This window comes from Emys orbicularis, chromosome 1, assembly GCF_028017835.1.
Source record: "Emys orbicularis isolate rEmyOrb1 chromosome 1, rEmyOrb1.hap1, whole genome shotgun sequence".
Classification (NCBI taxonomy): domain Eukaryota; kingdom Metazoa; phylum Chordata; order Testudines; family Emydidae; genus Emys; species Emys orbicularis.
The window spans coordinates 139,075,617-139,090,657 of record NC_088683.1 but is presented as its reverse complement, the minus strand read 5'-3'; the positions used below and the strand labels follow the sequence as shown (position 1 = coordinate 139,090,657).

At 40.9% G+C, this 15,041-nt stretch overlaps 1 protein-coding gene across 1 annotated transcript in view; it reads right to left on the bottom strand.

Annotated features, from left to right (window-relative positions):
- Positions 1 to 15,041, bottom strand: part of VWF (von Willebrand factor) — a 241,098-nt gene that overhangs the window by 11,316 nt on the left and 214,741 nt on the right. Inside the window, exons 44-49 of the mRNA XM_065410272.1 lie at positions 12,822 to 13,005; positions 12,089 to 12,129; positions 8,232 to 8,348; positions 2,987 to 3,085; positions 1,907 to 2,035; positions 289 to 328 (exon numbers count right to left, since the gene is read on the bottom strand). Coding sequence (XP_065266344.1) covers positions 289 to 328; positions 1,907 to 2,035; positions 2,987 to 3,085; positions 8,232 to 8,348; positions 12,089 to 12,129; positions 12,822 to 13,005 — 610 coding nt within the window. The remainder of the gene's footprint in view (positions 1 to 288; positions 329 to 1,906; positions 2,036 to 2,986; positions 3,086 to 8,231; positions 8,349 to 12,088; positions 12,130 to 12,821; positions 13,006 to 15,041) is intronic.

The following is a 15,041-nucleotide window of genomic DNA, read 5'->3' as shown; positions in this document are numbered from 1 at the left end:
TTATTCACGCTAAAATGTGTGAAATTTTGGGGATTTGCCAATGTTTTCTAGGCATACCCTGCTGTAGTCTAAACAATCATGAATAATATGACCACACAACTCACAGTGAGACAAACTTGGTGATTTTAGTCACACAAATATGTGAATCAGCGTTGACATTTGTTTGAATTTTTTGAATTAGCTCTCTTTTACTGTACACATATCATGGATGCAAAACATGGCTTCTTATGTAGTAGACTACATTTTGAGAGGTTGTAAAAGCAAGATGTTTGTAGCATAGTTACTTACATGTTTCACAACAGGTATTGTCAATTTTTGCAATTTTACCCTAAGAGAGAAGACATGTTGCAGTTTAGGCACAAAAAGTATTTACACACACATCTAAAAATAGTCAGACTTATATTCAATTTCTCTAAATAAGAAGTTTTGAACTATGTTCCTGTGCTATACATATAATAGAAGTATGTAGAAATACTAATTTTCCTATCATTTGACTTCATTAAAGTTTAGGAATATTAAACAGCTTTAAAGTTTTTCCACACAACCAACTGATATTGCTCTTAGGGCATCATTATCTTATAACACCTGAATGTTATTCTCTGTACAAACCAATTTTTACCTTTTGGAGCCATAACTCTGACAACTTTCTGTGTTACTGAGGGTTAAAAATGGGGCACATGTAATTATATTTTCATTTACGTTTCTTTAAAATGGCTGCCACTGTTACCACTGGATCTCTGACCCTGCTTCAGAGAGTCACCTGAACCTATGAGTCAGTAACTGAATAGGAACATATTTAGGTCCCAGATACATTTTGAACATGTATTTTTAAAAAATGAGAGCTGGATAGTGGGACTTACCAATTAAAAAGTCAACTATTATCCTTTGGTTTGAAAATGAGACCACTGGAGGGAGATAACACACTCAGTCTATGGCTTTGTGCATATCCCATTATTTTTCAAATAGTTTTCCTCTATACATCTCTACTCCAGCTTATGGAGGTATGTGCAGTAGTGACAGCAAAAAGGAGTACAGTTTTCATGAAAGGCTTTTATCTTTCTGAATAATGAGTATCAAAATCGCTGTTCACTTTGTGCATGTATGAGAGAAATCCACTATATAGGGTGGGCTTGCCTGTGGCCTCACTACCCACTGCTATGTTATAAGAAGACACAGGCAGGCAGAAACCTGCAGTAGCAGCAAGTGCTATATCCTTTAAAAGACCATAGCTTGCATTCCACGTCCCAACCCAAGGCTGGCCTCAAGTTATCAAGCAATGCAGAAGGGGTTGGGTGCAGAGGGACTCATATAGCATGTCCAGTAGTGCTCCCACTCCCCATGTTATTGCACTAGGGAGTGCAAGCACCTGGATTTAGACTGCTCCCTATGCAAAGGGGAAGACTATCTGCATCCTCCTCCCATCTTCATACTCAGGAGTAGCCAGAATCTGCCCCTACATCGTATGCACCCATGCACTTTAGTGATGGATGAAACACAAAGTTTGGAGGTTCAGTTCCACTGAGACTCCAAAAGCTCAGATGCTTCTCCACACTTCTTTGCTCTGAAAACTGGACTAAGAACATTATGAGATCAGCATTCCCCCTCTGTCCCCAGCACTTCCTAGCTTTAGATGGGCTGGAAATACTGGAAGATCAGCTTTTCCCATGTTTATTACAGTCCCATCTGCAACCAGGATATGCAGGAGCCTGTGACATTTATTATTTAAAATAAAATAAAATAAAAACTTTTCTGAACCTAAAAAAAGGTTCGGGTTCAATTTAGCTGCGGTGTAAGGTGGAAGCTTAGATTACCCATCCCTAATACACATACGGGATTTATATAAAGCCCCATAAACATGACAGAATATATTCGGAAACATGCAAGCAGGACCCATTTCACTACTTACTCCTTCAGCCAAACATCTCCTGGAATCGAATGGAGGGCAGCCAGTGATTCGTTTTTCCCAAATAAATTCTCTTTTCTCATTTACTTTACAAGAATGACTGTCACAGCCATCTTGAACTGTCTCATTCGGCTGTAAAGATTTAAGAGCTGTTAGCTTAGCACAAAAACAACCTGGAAGGCCACAGTTTTCAGGAAACTATAAAGTTTGACTGTTGCTATTATTTCATTGTCATTCAGCTAACATGCCTCAGCAGGGAGGATTACAAAACATGGAAAACTTTGCTAAATATATGTGTGTGTCAGTAAGACCATCTAGTTTTAATTATTTATTTATATGATGCCCTCAATGTGCCTGGTACTCTGCAGACATGTGAGAAAGCACATACCCTGCAGCCTTATTAAGTGCCAAAAACGGATGTCCTTGCCTGAGTCCTCACTCTGGCAAAATTCCCATGGTTTCCAAGGGGAGTTTTGCTGAATAAGGACTGAGTAAAATGTGAGCAACAAACTTGGGGATTTGGCCCTAAGTTTGTAGCTTTGTGTTCTGTCTTTTGAGGAAAACATATATATGAATATTTAACCTTAGTTACCATGGGGAGATTCTTAAAAGGTCAAAAATTAGACCTAAACGAACTAATGAAAAAAGGTACATACATGCTACTTGCTAAGACACACTGCCAGCTTTTTAACAAGCAAAGAGCCTCTGGTGTTTAAGGGAGTGCCCCAGGTCCATTTCAAATAGTTGCTGGTCATTTAATGAAATGAATGATGAACAGGTATTAAGCTATAACCAACAGGGCAACTGAATTCAAACATCAATCCAGGGACAGTTTTGCTGGATTCATATGTTGTACTGACCTTTATTTGTTCCTGTCTTGTTCATATTTGTTTGAATTTAATCCAAAACATGGGATCTTTGGCCTCACACATCTCTAATTTCTTTGAAAATATTGGGGTTTGCAGCTGCTGTCTAACTGTCTAACTGAAGAGGGGCAAAAGAATAGGTGCACCAGTTGTCTCAATTAAAAGCATGGATGACATTTACGCTTAGTCAACAAAAATGAGTATGCTTAAAACAAACCTCCAGATATAGGATTCTTCCATCTCTCAACTTGATACCACATGAAGTTGGCACACATCTCCCACAGCAGGAACCACTGATTTCTTCCATCCTGTAGCTCTACAATGCAAGTAAATTCGCTGTGGCATTTTTCTGGTTCTCTGGACCCCTCCACCCTCGCTCACAAACTGAATGTAAGTTTTGGATATGCAATTAACAAAATTACATTCATCAAAACATCTCTAAAAAACTTGGATGGGCATGGTCTAGTTAAATGATTTTTATAAAACTTGACATTATCTCTTGTGCTGTTATTGTGTGGTATACTATATGAATGCTGCAGGTATGTTACATTGTATAATATGTGCAGGCCTGATTGATCCTGTGTGCACTGACATCAATGGCAAAATTATGATGCTGGATCAGGGCCATGAAGCACAAGTGGCTAAAAAGCTGCCATGTGCCATATGAACCTTACATGCAGCATCAGGCAAGACTTCTCCCTAAAGCCAACACAACTTGCAAGGATGCATGAGAAACCTAGACTAGGAAAAAAAGGGCCAGGAGATTGGTGGACAGTATAAAAGAAGGGAAGGTGGGAGGAGGAGAGATTAGGCCAGAGTGGAAGACTGAAGTATGGAACTGAGAAAGGTAGGATGAGAATGTAAAGGTAAAGGAAAGAGATGGAGGAGTGGACTACAGGAGGAGGAAATGGTGAGAATAGCAGAGAGGGGGATGGGGAGAGAGAATCAAAGGATGGAGAAACTGGCAGATAAAGTAGGGGGACAAAGAGAAGTGGTGAATGGGGAAGCAAGTGAAGGATGAGGGAAAGGAGCAGAAGAGATAGAGAGATCAATCAGCAGTGGATGGTAGGGAAGGCAGGTTACGGGCAAGAAAGAGGTAGAGAAAACCAGAAAGGAATTGAGTTAACGTATGAAGACAATAAAAGTCCCCACTACAACTTCTCCAGCTCCTAACTTAACCAACAGCTGCTTATGATGAGCTGAACATTTTTAAGACAAACAAACACTTTCTGGATGAGCCAATACATGTATGTTATCCATATGTTTGTTTTAACAATTTTTTTTAAAGGAAACATTTATGTTTTTACAGTAACCATTAAACCATCAGAAAAAACACTACTTTCTTTATTATTTAGGTGAACTGCTAACCTTTCAATTTCTCTGCTAGCAAAAATGTGAGTTTAAAATGCACCTAGAATGGTTCACAAAATAACATAAAATGATTAATAGACTCCACTGTAGTTTGCAGCACTTCCCAAAGTGCTGCATTTACTTACATCATTTCAATGGCTGATCATAGGTTGATACCTTGTTGAGAGCACATATGCTAAAGTGTTATTTGTTCCTTATGACAGTGGCTTTTAATGGGAATTAGAATGAAACACAGGGTCCCAATTCAGGAAAGCACCTAAGCATGTGCTTTAGACCTACTGACTTCAGTGGGACTAAAAGAGTTCATCTGGGTATACATGAAAATTTCCTTTTGTTGAGAAATAAGGCCCACATAGCCATTACAATAGGTATGGGAATGGGGGTATGCCCAACCCCCTGAAATTGGCTCCTATTGAGACAACGTCCACAGCCAGGAAAATTCCATTTTACTTTCCTAATTTACAGATTATATTAACTATGAGGAAAAAGCACAACAATTTCTTCTATTGAAGAGCATGGGAAATTCCCTCTAATGAAACAAACCCAAGTCAATGTCAATTTCCACCTCTGTTCTAGATGCTCCATTTGTCTCCAAGGTGGACTGGATCTCCAAGAAATGAAAATTTTAGGTAAGCACAGATATATTTTCCTATTCTTCATTGTGCTAAGATCTATAGATCCATTACAATGAGATTTTTACAGCAGTGTGCCTCCAGGGTAGAAAGCAGGATCATTCTTTAAATGTGGACAGCCACAATTAGGTAAATTATGTATCCTCTATCTTTCCCTGGGCACTGAAGGATGGAGAAGAATTCTACCTAAAAATGACATTGGCTAAAGATTGGATGATCAATATGTAGATCAGGGTGAATTTATGTATTGATGGCCATATGGCCAACAACCAGATGTCAATACAGATGATGTGAGTTCTCTGCCATAAGTCTTTCAGTGCTCCTACAGATTGGACGTTGTTGTTTGACAGAAGAACATTTCCTGAATTAAATTTGGGAATGAATGTGATGACAGTTGTGAGAGCTATTTGTCCAAATTAAAAGTAAAATACTTGGTCTGATGCAAGCAAGCTCCCAACTATATAAATTCATCTGACCGCAGATAATAGATATTAGGAAATCTACTTTTAAAATATAGTAAGTATAATGACCCCTGCAACAGGGGTTCAATCTGAGTAGTGCTGTAAGGACCAGAATGAGGTTCTCAGGTTGTGCACTATAACCTTGAGGGGCTAGAATTAGGGTAGTTGCCCTAAGGATGCATTTAATGTTGGGGATTGTACAAAACTTCCTTTTCTTGAACATACTGAGAACATCAGAGGACGGAGATTTTACCTTTTGCTTGGACACTCTCATAAAGCCACATTAGAGGCCTCCTGGAGGAATTCAAGGCCATATGTCACTTGCTTAATGCAGTAGTTAAACTATGGCCATTGTTTGTCCAATAGAATAAGTTATATTTGTTAACTCGTTTTTAGTGTCCATGAGTGATAATCACTTCATCCAAGTATCCACCTTGAACCTGTCTGGGGCTGAATGGAGGAATGGCTTTTGCAATAGTGGACCTCTTGTGTAAGGTAGAGATGTCGGAAGGTCCAATGTGAGGTTAGTAAGTCCCAAGAACCACAGTCTCTTCCAACAGAAAGACATACGCAATATTATTGCTGTTCTCTCCTTCCTAGCTTTTGATCAGCCCTGGATTTGTGATAAAGTCTGACTTTATCACAAATCCAAGATACTCCAGAAACCAGCTCAGTCTATGTGTTGGTTTCACTCTCTCTGTACAGAGCCCTGATCAGAAAAATTGTCCAGAAAGAGATAAAAGCAAATTTCCTTTTTCCTAAATGCCAATATTATTGCTACTATGATCCTGGAAAGAGTCCCTGGAAGCACATGTACAATCAAATGGTAATGACTGGAATTGGGGAGGGAAAGGTGGCAGTTTATCTGCAAAATGGAAGAATTGTCTGTGTGATAGTTAAATGGGAATGTGAAGATAGAGCTCCTTTAAGAACTTATTTTGATGTGTCACCCTGCTCTATTAGTTATGGACTCTCTGGAGCTAGAAATGGGATAAAGAACAGCCCTTGGTGTGGAATGGATTATATCACTCTGATATGAAGTAAAATGAAACTATATCTCATGTCCTGGCATTTCCATGGGCTGCCTAAGATTGGGAATGGGACAAGGCTGTTCCTGTGATTCTTGCATAACTCTATAGAGTATCCTCTCTGAACAATGTCAAGTCACCATATTTTGACACAAGTTGTAGGTAGCCATTTGCTCCCAAACTGAAAGAAGGTGGCACCAGTCAGGGGTTTAACTCCAGGTAGGGAAGGTTGGGAGTCATGCAGAATGCTCTGGGGCAAATGAAGGCCACTATGACTCTTGCCTCAGAACCCTGCGCTTGTTCTAGCTATCACTTGCCAAGTGCTATTCTCCTTTGTTGTATTTCAGGGAGTGTTTCACTTTGCCATGGGACTGGTATTCTGTTCTAAAATGTCTAGTGGAAACCAAAATTGTAAATCTACTTTTCTAATGACTCTCTGAATAGTCTCAGCTTTCCATAAAGTTTCCTAGTAAGTGAGCTGGGAACTGATTTGCCTGCACATCTGATCTCAAGGGAAAAAGCCATGGAGCTATATCTAAGTGGAACAGATTTGTGTCCTACTATCTTTTTCAGGGAGAAGCCATGAAAAAGGCAGTAAGCATTTTAGATGGAGAATGACCATAATTGCAATACGCCTGTCAGAATTGCTTCTGACTGCATGAGGAAGCACTTAGCATACCTCAGATGACGTACCTACTTTTTTGTTTGTTCTTGGTTAGTCTGAGATTTTTTCATACTGAGGGGAGGCTGAGACAGTACCTGCCCAGACTTGGCTGCCTGTGAATGGCTTGTAAAGCGAGGAGGTCACTCAGTCAAGTGAATCTGACTGAAATCTCCCCCAATTAGAAAGGTCAAGTCCCTGATCACTGAGGAAGATAGCCCATATTTCTCTTCCGTAGTGACACCAGGTTGAATCTGGTCTGGTGACTACTGATGAATCTTCTGGACTTATAAAATGAAGGCTAGAAAGAAAGAAATGATAGGCCAAGAGGCCTGTTACTGCCCACTTGTTCTACGCCCTCTGGCATTGACATTGTCCATGCTGTGTCTTGCCCCTCCATCTGTGCCCAAAGAGAGAAGGCAGTCGAGCTCTGCAGTCAAGAGGGCAGAGGGCTATAAGGACTCATGTGCAATTTTCCATCTGGTGTACTGTCCTTCTGGCATCACTCCCCTCATGGAGATGAGGGAGGAGGCTCTACTTGCCCCTAAAGCTGACTATTCCAATCCTGCTGCCTTCTTTCCTACCTAGGGAAGGGGGGAAGAGGCAGTCCCAGCTGGATTAAGTTGAAATGGAGAACTGCACTCTGCCCACAGAACCAGCCAAGCTTCCCAGTGAAATACTCAATAAGGGGAGTGAAAACAGGAGATATGGACTTTTCTTTTTGCCTGTACGGGCACCAGCTGCCACAAAAGCCTCAGAGGGGAAGCGGAGCTGAGGGGACAATTTCCCCAAAAGGCAAATACAGCCCAGGGAAGCAGCTGGGAATTAGACAGACGCATTAGTACGCTGAATTGTTAGGCAGGAATTTGAAATAAAGTTTGGAATTTTCTTCAGAAAAGCTTTGCAGCAGAGAGGTCTGGCTGAGCCGCCAGCTGCTGTGGGGGCAGCTAAAACTGTAGGGAACTTCAGGGCATGGGCATTGCCTGCTGCTAGTGACTGAAAGTCTAGTTCAGCCCACAAACTGTAAGCAGGCTGAAGTACCCATTGTAACAGACTTGTGGACCTTAGCACAATGAAAAATTAAATGCTTTCCTGAACTGGGGCTTTAGAACATAATTGGGATGTGACCTCTGACACAGATGCAGAAAAATACAGGACCGTACTGTACCCTTCCTTGGCAAGACTTTTGGGAATGGGGACAGTGGACCCAGTAAGCTCTGAGATTGCGGTGTATGCAATGGGTGAGGTGATCTTACGACTGCATAGATTCGCAGTCAGGAAAGTCCGGGATCATAGCATTCTCACTCACCTTGGGACAGGGTTCACAGGTGGTTTTTCTACAGCTCAGTTTGTAGTTCATAGGCAGCCCCCTCTGGAGGCCACATTGACAATTCGTACATTGGTCCAACATCAGGTGTTCCCCTACCTGAAACATTAGAATTAGTTTGCAATGTTGAGTGATCATCTATTAAAACTCAAAAGAATAAGCAACTTAGCTTGAAACTGACTCATTAAATCTTGCAATACTGTTCTGGACTGAGGATAGCAACCAAAACCTTTCTGTCCCCAGCTTCAGAGACCCAATGCTTGTATCATCACACAGGCACAACAGGAGGAGGCTGTTCCTAACTAGCTGATTTATCTGCAGCCAACCATCAAGAGTTCACTTTTTTTAAAAGTGCCATCAAGCTCGCTAGGAAGAGGAGTTCATCAAGTTACAATGAGAGTCGGGTGAAATTTTTCAGATGAATAGTTTACTAGCTGAAAAATGCAGCTTCCATCCACCCAAAATTATTTGTGAAGTTGACACAAATTCACCAAATAGTTTCAGCCACAAAAAAGAGTTTGGGGCTAGATTCTTGGCAACACCCATCTTATAACTTTAGCCCAGTAGTTAGGGCACCCGCCTGGGAGGAGAGAGACTTGAATTCAAGTTCCTGCTCAAGAGGAGGGATTAAAACCTGGGCTTCCCACATCCCTGGTGAATGAGCTAACTACTGGGCTAAAGATTATAGTGGGGGTGGAAGTACCAGTACCACGTCCCTTTCTAATCCCTCTCAGTACAAACCAATGGACGTATAACACTGTACCAACTCAAGCTTGTAGGCTTGGCTCAGGACCTTTTTTCCCCCTCTTATTTTAACCTTTTATATTGAATGTTCGTGCTCATAAATCTGAGAGGAGAATAGCACTTGGAGGATCCAGACAAAGTCACACTCATCACTTTTCCTTGTGGGGTAGGAACGGAGAGGAAATGTCATATGAAAAACACTAGTCTTTTTGATTATTCTTTACTCTGGAAGGTGCTCAGATATCACAGTGATCAGCATAGTACAAGAACCTAAACAGAATATATAGTCCTACAGAAGCTGTCAGTCCTGAATTGCAACATCATTCTTGCTCTACTTCCTGTTATGTCCTGAAACCCGCCCCACCCCCTCACCCCCAGTTATTCAACATTGCGTGATGTTTTTGTGTTGGTGACTTGCTTCAAAATACTTAAATTTCCGCCATTTATGACCATAGTCATATTTGACTCAGGCCTCTTCAAGTAAATGGCTAATGTATTATACATAGTGCCTCAGTAGCACTAGGTTTTTGCATCATATGTAGTACGGAGGAAACCACTAGAAAGTTCAGTATAGAGGGAATAATGTACTAAACTGTAGATTCCCCATAGGAGCTCATGAAAGTTCTGAAATTCCAACATGCTAGAAATTACATTTTTTCAGTAGAATAGCAAAAAGCTAAATTTATGTTGAAATCAGTGTTATTTTAGGGGGAGAAATTTGGGGTTACACTTATTAAAGACAAGCTGGAACCAACCCCCCCTCCCAGATACTAATGCCCCCAAACTTTTGGGAAGTTTCTATCAGGATCCAAAGTTTGCAACATAAGCACCATCTGTAATATGTATATACATTTCTTCGCAGATCAGCATGTTAATGGTCCTTAACAGTAGATTTCTGTCAATGAACAGAGTTTACAGTGTGGGGGAACTGAGTAAAATAAGGAACGGATTATTTTTTTCCATTTGTAGAATACACCTATCAAATATTCTCTAGACAAACTTATAATAAAACATCAGCATCTGCTAACCCACTGTTAGCTAATGCAATCAAAATAACCCCCCATAAAGCTAAAAATGACTCTAGTCTCCCTCAAACATGACACTCAATAAAAGCCTGGGAAAACAGATGAGTGTGACAGCTAATTCCATTTGGTAAATACAGCCACCTGCTTGGAAGTCTGCATTTAAAGCCTGCAGCATTATTTAAAACAGTGGAGTGAGTGCAATAGACCTACTGGAGTATAATATTGGTAACCAGATACAAAACAGAAATGTAAAGGGATTAAGGAAAAACAAAGGGCCACAATAATCTAACAGATCTGTAGTGAAAGATTCCAAACTTGGACCTATTCACTGAATGAGTTAATGGAGGAAGTTTTCCCTTGATACAAAATGAAACATGAAGCCTATTTTTAAACAGTGGTTGTATTCCCAGCATAAAGTTTTGAAATCCAGGAAGTATAAATGTCCTGGGGATACCCCATCTTGATTCCTGACCAGGACTTTAGAACAATCACAGAACAGTGACCCCAGAATATCTGTCTCAACTTTTATATTCTGCATGCTGGGACAGGACATGGGGAGTTCAGAGTGTGTTGTGGGAATACTCATACAGGGTAACGCTGTCGGCTCTGCAAAAGGCCAGCACAAAGCCTCTTCAACACTCCAGTGTCACCTAAGCCCTCCGCACACATTGCCGAATTAAGACCACATTTGATTAAATAAATGGCTCATTCTCATATAGAACAGTAATACATTTTGGATCAAAAATTGCAAGACAAATCTGTATGTTGCTGGGTAAAGAACTAAGATGAGCCACTCATGCAAGGGACTTCAGGGTCAGGCTAGCAACAGCACGCAGGTGTCAATGCATTGTTTAGTTGCAGCACAGAAGGCCAGTAGACATCCTAGAATGCATGAGAATGTAATTATTATATTACATGACCTAAGGTCATGATTAAGGTCTGCATGGAGTATTGTAGCCAGGTTTGGACTCTATAAATCCCAATAGGGATGCATATATTCTAGAAAAGGTAAATAGGGGAATCAAAGAAAGGAAGCATATTACAACTTAAAAACTCATCCCACAATGTGCTGACAGAAATTTTGTGTTCCTCTGTGGATTTCATTCTGCGGGGAAGGAAATCTCTTACGCAGAAGGAAGGAATCTTATGACGACAGGGCTGTAGTTCTGATCAGATGACAAGCTTATGCATACATTATGTGAAAAACAAGAGACTGAAAAGGGTTCTTATTGCAGTGTGTAGTAGGTACCACAGAGATTTGGGGATAGTTATAATTTTAAATAAGCAGCAAGAGGGAAACTTATGGACACTCCTGGAATTTAGAGATTCAAGTTTAGGTTAAATGCATGGAGGGGCTTGTTCCCCTCGAGGGCGATCAGCATATTTGGAATTCTCCGTTACTAGATATACTGCCAGAATATGGATTTAAGAAAACAATGGACAACTGCTAGGACTCACCAAAGATAGCTTTGGGTATACATGAGCTCAGATGCTTAACTCTGATCATTCCCACTGTCATGCATAGGGTTAAACCAGCCACTAGATGTGAGGAGGTCGAGAAGAAAATTTCTCTCAAGGCATTTTGTTAGGGATCTTTAGGGTGAGATGGGGTCAAGTAGTGAGAAGCACTAAAAGCAAAGGAGAGTTTCCCCTCCCCTCAGATGCTGTGCTGAGTGCTTTCAATCCTATTTGAATCTGCTTTAACCTCTGGGTGGGGCAAGGGAAGTTTCTCCTTTCTCTGGAATGAGCAAGGATCATCTATCGGCATATTTCTCAAAATTTGTTTCCTGTGATTGTGGTGGTCTGAAAGTACTTACAAGGCCCCCATCATTACAGTATCCAAAGAGGTGCCCAAGGTCAGACAGGTCATCTGTGGCACAGCGAGGAATTCAACCCGGATCCCTTGAGCCCCAGTCCAGTGTCTAACCCTGAGACCACACTTTCCAAGTCTCAGTTTGAGGAAAGTGAGTCTGTAAATGGTATCTACATAGTAGTTCATTTATACTCTACAAATTCTCATTAAAATATTTAAATATCTTAGAGGCATTTGACATAAGAATATTATCTTACCCCGAGAACAGTGCCATTCAGAACACAACCATTCACAGGTTCTGGAAAAGAAAACATATACTTATTAGTGTTACCTATGGCACTGCAATAGGTTTTATATATTATAGCCCTCATCCTGCATGCCTGGTAAAATTTCCACTGATGTCAATGGGAGCTGTCCTTGCATGAAGATGGCAAGATTTGACCCTACCCATACATCATACCTACCAGAGGCCCTAATTTTGGCAGTGCTGTCCTGAATTCCCCTTCTGAATCTTCCTTAGCTGCCTATTTTTTCAAATATGTAGCATGAAGTCCCCTACAGTTCAGGCTTCCCACTTACAGAAGATCCCCTGATAGCTGCTCTATCAGTGGTAGACTCTTCTCCTTTTTCTCCCCACTCTCACTGCTCTCCCCCATTCCTAGCCTCACAGCTTCTCACACGAGCATTTCCGTAAGCCAAGTTAAGAGGCAGATGACAAGGAGCCAAGGAGAGTGACTTGGAAAGAGGAAGTAATAACATGGTCACTGTAACTAATCAAATTTGAGTTTCTTCTTCAACTAAAGCCAGGGCTGTTTGCTACTGTCTGGAAGGTGCTGCAGTTTGTATTCACAATATTACAGGACAATGTCAAATTAAATTCGTTTACATAACATGCATTTTTGTAAGCTCCTAATGAGATGTACAAAATCAGTGAGTGAGCCACAGAACCCGAATCCTCTGATGATGCCGTTAGCAGTTGTGAAACCTTACCGCACCGGCAGGAAGGACAGCAATTTGTTATTCGGTCACAGCGCAACTCATATCCTAAATGGCAGGTGGGTGCATCCATCTGAGAACACGACACGTTCCTTTTCTCAACAAAAACTTCATCGTTCACTCGGACACACTTGTTGATAATGCAAGGGCTGAAGGGGGATCGCCACTCTGTGCCGACCTAAGCATGGGAGATTGCAAAAGGGTTAGGAGGACTTGGTAGTGTTTGTGCAGTGGATAGAGGAGGGGGCACCATAACAAACCCAAAATGACAATCGATTTAAGCTGTTGGACACAGACCCAAGAAGTTATTCCCTTTGCTTTAACTCCCAGAATTTTCAGCAAGGACCATGGTAGCCACCTGTCACCACACAGTTCTCCCTAAATCTTGGTGTGGACTGTGAGGTCATGGAATAGACTGCTGAATAGATTACAGAATTTAGGGGTGACAGGGACAGATTTAGGAGAAATTTAACTGCATGAAAAATGTGTGTAGGGGGACCATTTACTAGATTTAACTTAAAAAATTGCTCGTAGTGGCTGCTCTGGATTCAGAGGAACTATGGCAGATCTCTCTGTTTTTGAGGGGCCTTGTGGGAATTCAGATTTACAGAGACAGAGGCAGGCTTTTGGTAACATGTTTTGGACAGAAAAGATTTGTGAATGGAGAAAGGGGTCAGGTTCTTGTTGCTGGATACAGATGGTGGTACTTGCCACTGGGTGAGAAACAGAGGGACCCTCAAGATCATACTGCTAGGGAGGGATGCCACAGCAGGCCAGAAAAAAGGGGTTATAGTTGCATGATGGGAGGAGGTGCTGATAGAGGCCAGGCCAAAGTCTTGGCTCTGTGCAATCCCACATTTGCCTCGTGAAATCATGAACCATGGGATTCTGGGGCTCATTGAAATCTAACATTGTTAATGTTTATACTATGCTTTCAAGAGCTAAATCACTATACAAATGCTGAATATTATTATAGCTATAATAAGTAAAAGTGCCAGATAGAAGTGGGACTTCCCACTGTGACTGTACTCCACAGTGGCACAAACACCGACAGTGAAGGAAGGTTGACTATAATTAAGAATCATTTCAGAACCTTGGGAAAGGAACTGAAGATGAAATTGACTTCCCTTCTGTGCCGAGAACAAGCAAAGAATGCAAACACCAAATGATAGGTGCCACAGCAATGTGTGAGCGCCTTGGATTCTTAGAGCCGTTGAATGTGTTCTCTGAATAGAGACATTTTGGGAACATCTTTCTGTCTTTTGACTTCTTGGGAAAGATCTGAAGGGTTCGGTCCTGTAAGAATGCCAGGAGATTAACTCCCAGTGACATTGGCCCTGATTCAGCAAGGTACTCAAGCATGTGTCTAGCTTTAGGAATGGGAGCGGTTCTTAATATGAGAGGAGGAAGAGCCAAGCCTCTTGCAAGATTTTTTTTCTTAATGATGTTTCCCCGTTCACTATGACACGCATGATGTGGTACATTTTTTAAAAAAAATCAAATTAAAATAAATACATAATAAATCATTCCTCAGAATTACAGATTAAAGACCACAAGCTATTTTAGTTTGTGGCTTTTTGTTGGAGAAAAATCACCTTGGTTCTAGCAGATAGAAGATAAAGGTAGAACTCATTGCAAAAATATGTCCAAATTAAAAATATTCATTAGAAAAAAAGGCTGATAAATATTCAAAGTCACCTACACAACTCTGGTAGCATAAAGGGTCTTTATAGTGGGTGTACATGTAACTTACTGCCAGAGTGTTGTCAAGGGGCTTTAGTGTAAATGACAATCAGGCTCTCATTTTCTAATACTAACAAGACCATCAACCTTCAATGTATGAGACACTGGGAAAGTCAGTCCACTTTTTTCTGTCACCCGATGAGTTATTTCAGTGTTAATGGCTGGAAAGAGACACAGTTACACACATCAGTGTATATGGATTCTATGGTTTATCTAGGACAGTAAAAAATAGTAGATGCAGTGGAAGATGACACCATGTTTCTTTGAAAGCTTGATTTGTAAAGCAGAGAATGATGTTGGTACATAGGACTGTCGTCAGTTAAAATGTGAGGGGTAAAGTCTTTGAGCTGTTGCATTATTTATTCATTAATTATTATTATCATCAAGGAAAGAAGCTGATTTTCTTTGCAAAAAATACAATGAAGAATTAGCACTGAATAGTTGTGGACAGCAATATGTATAACAGTGGAA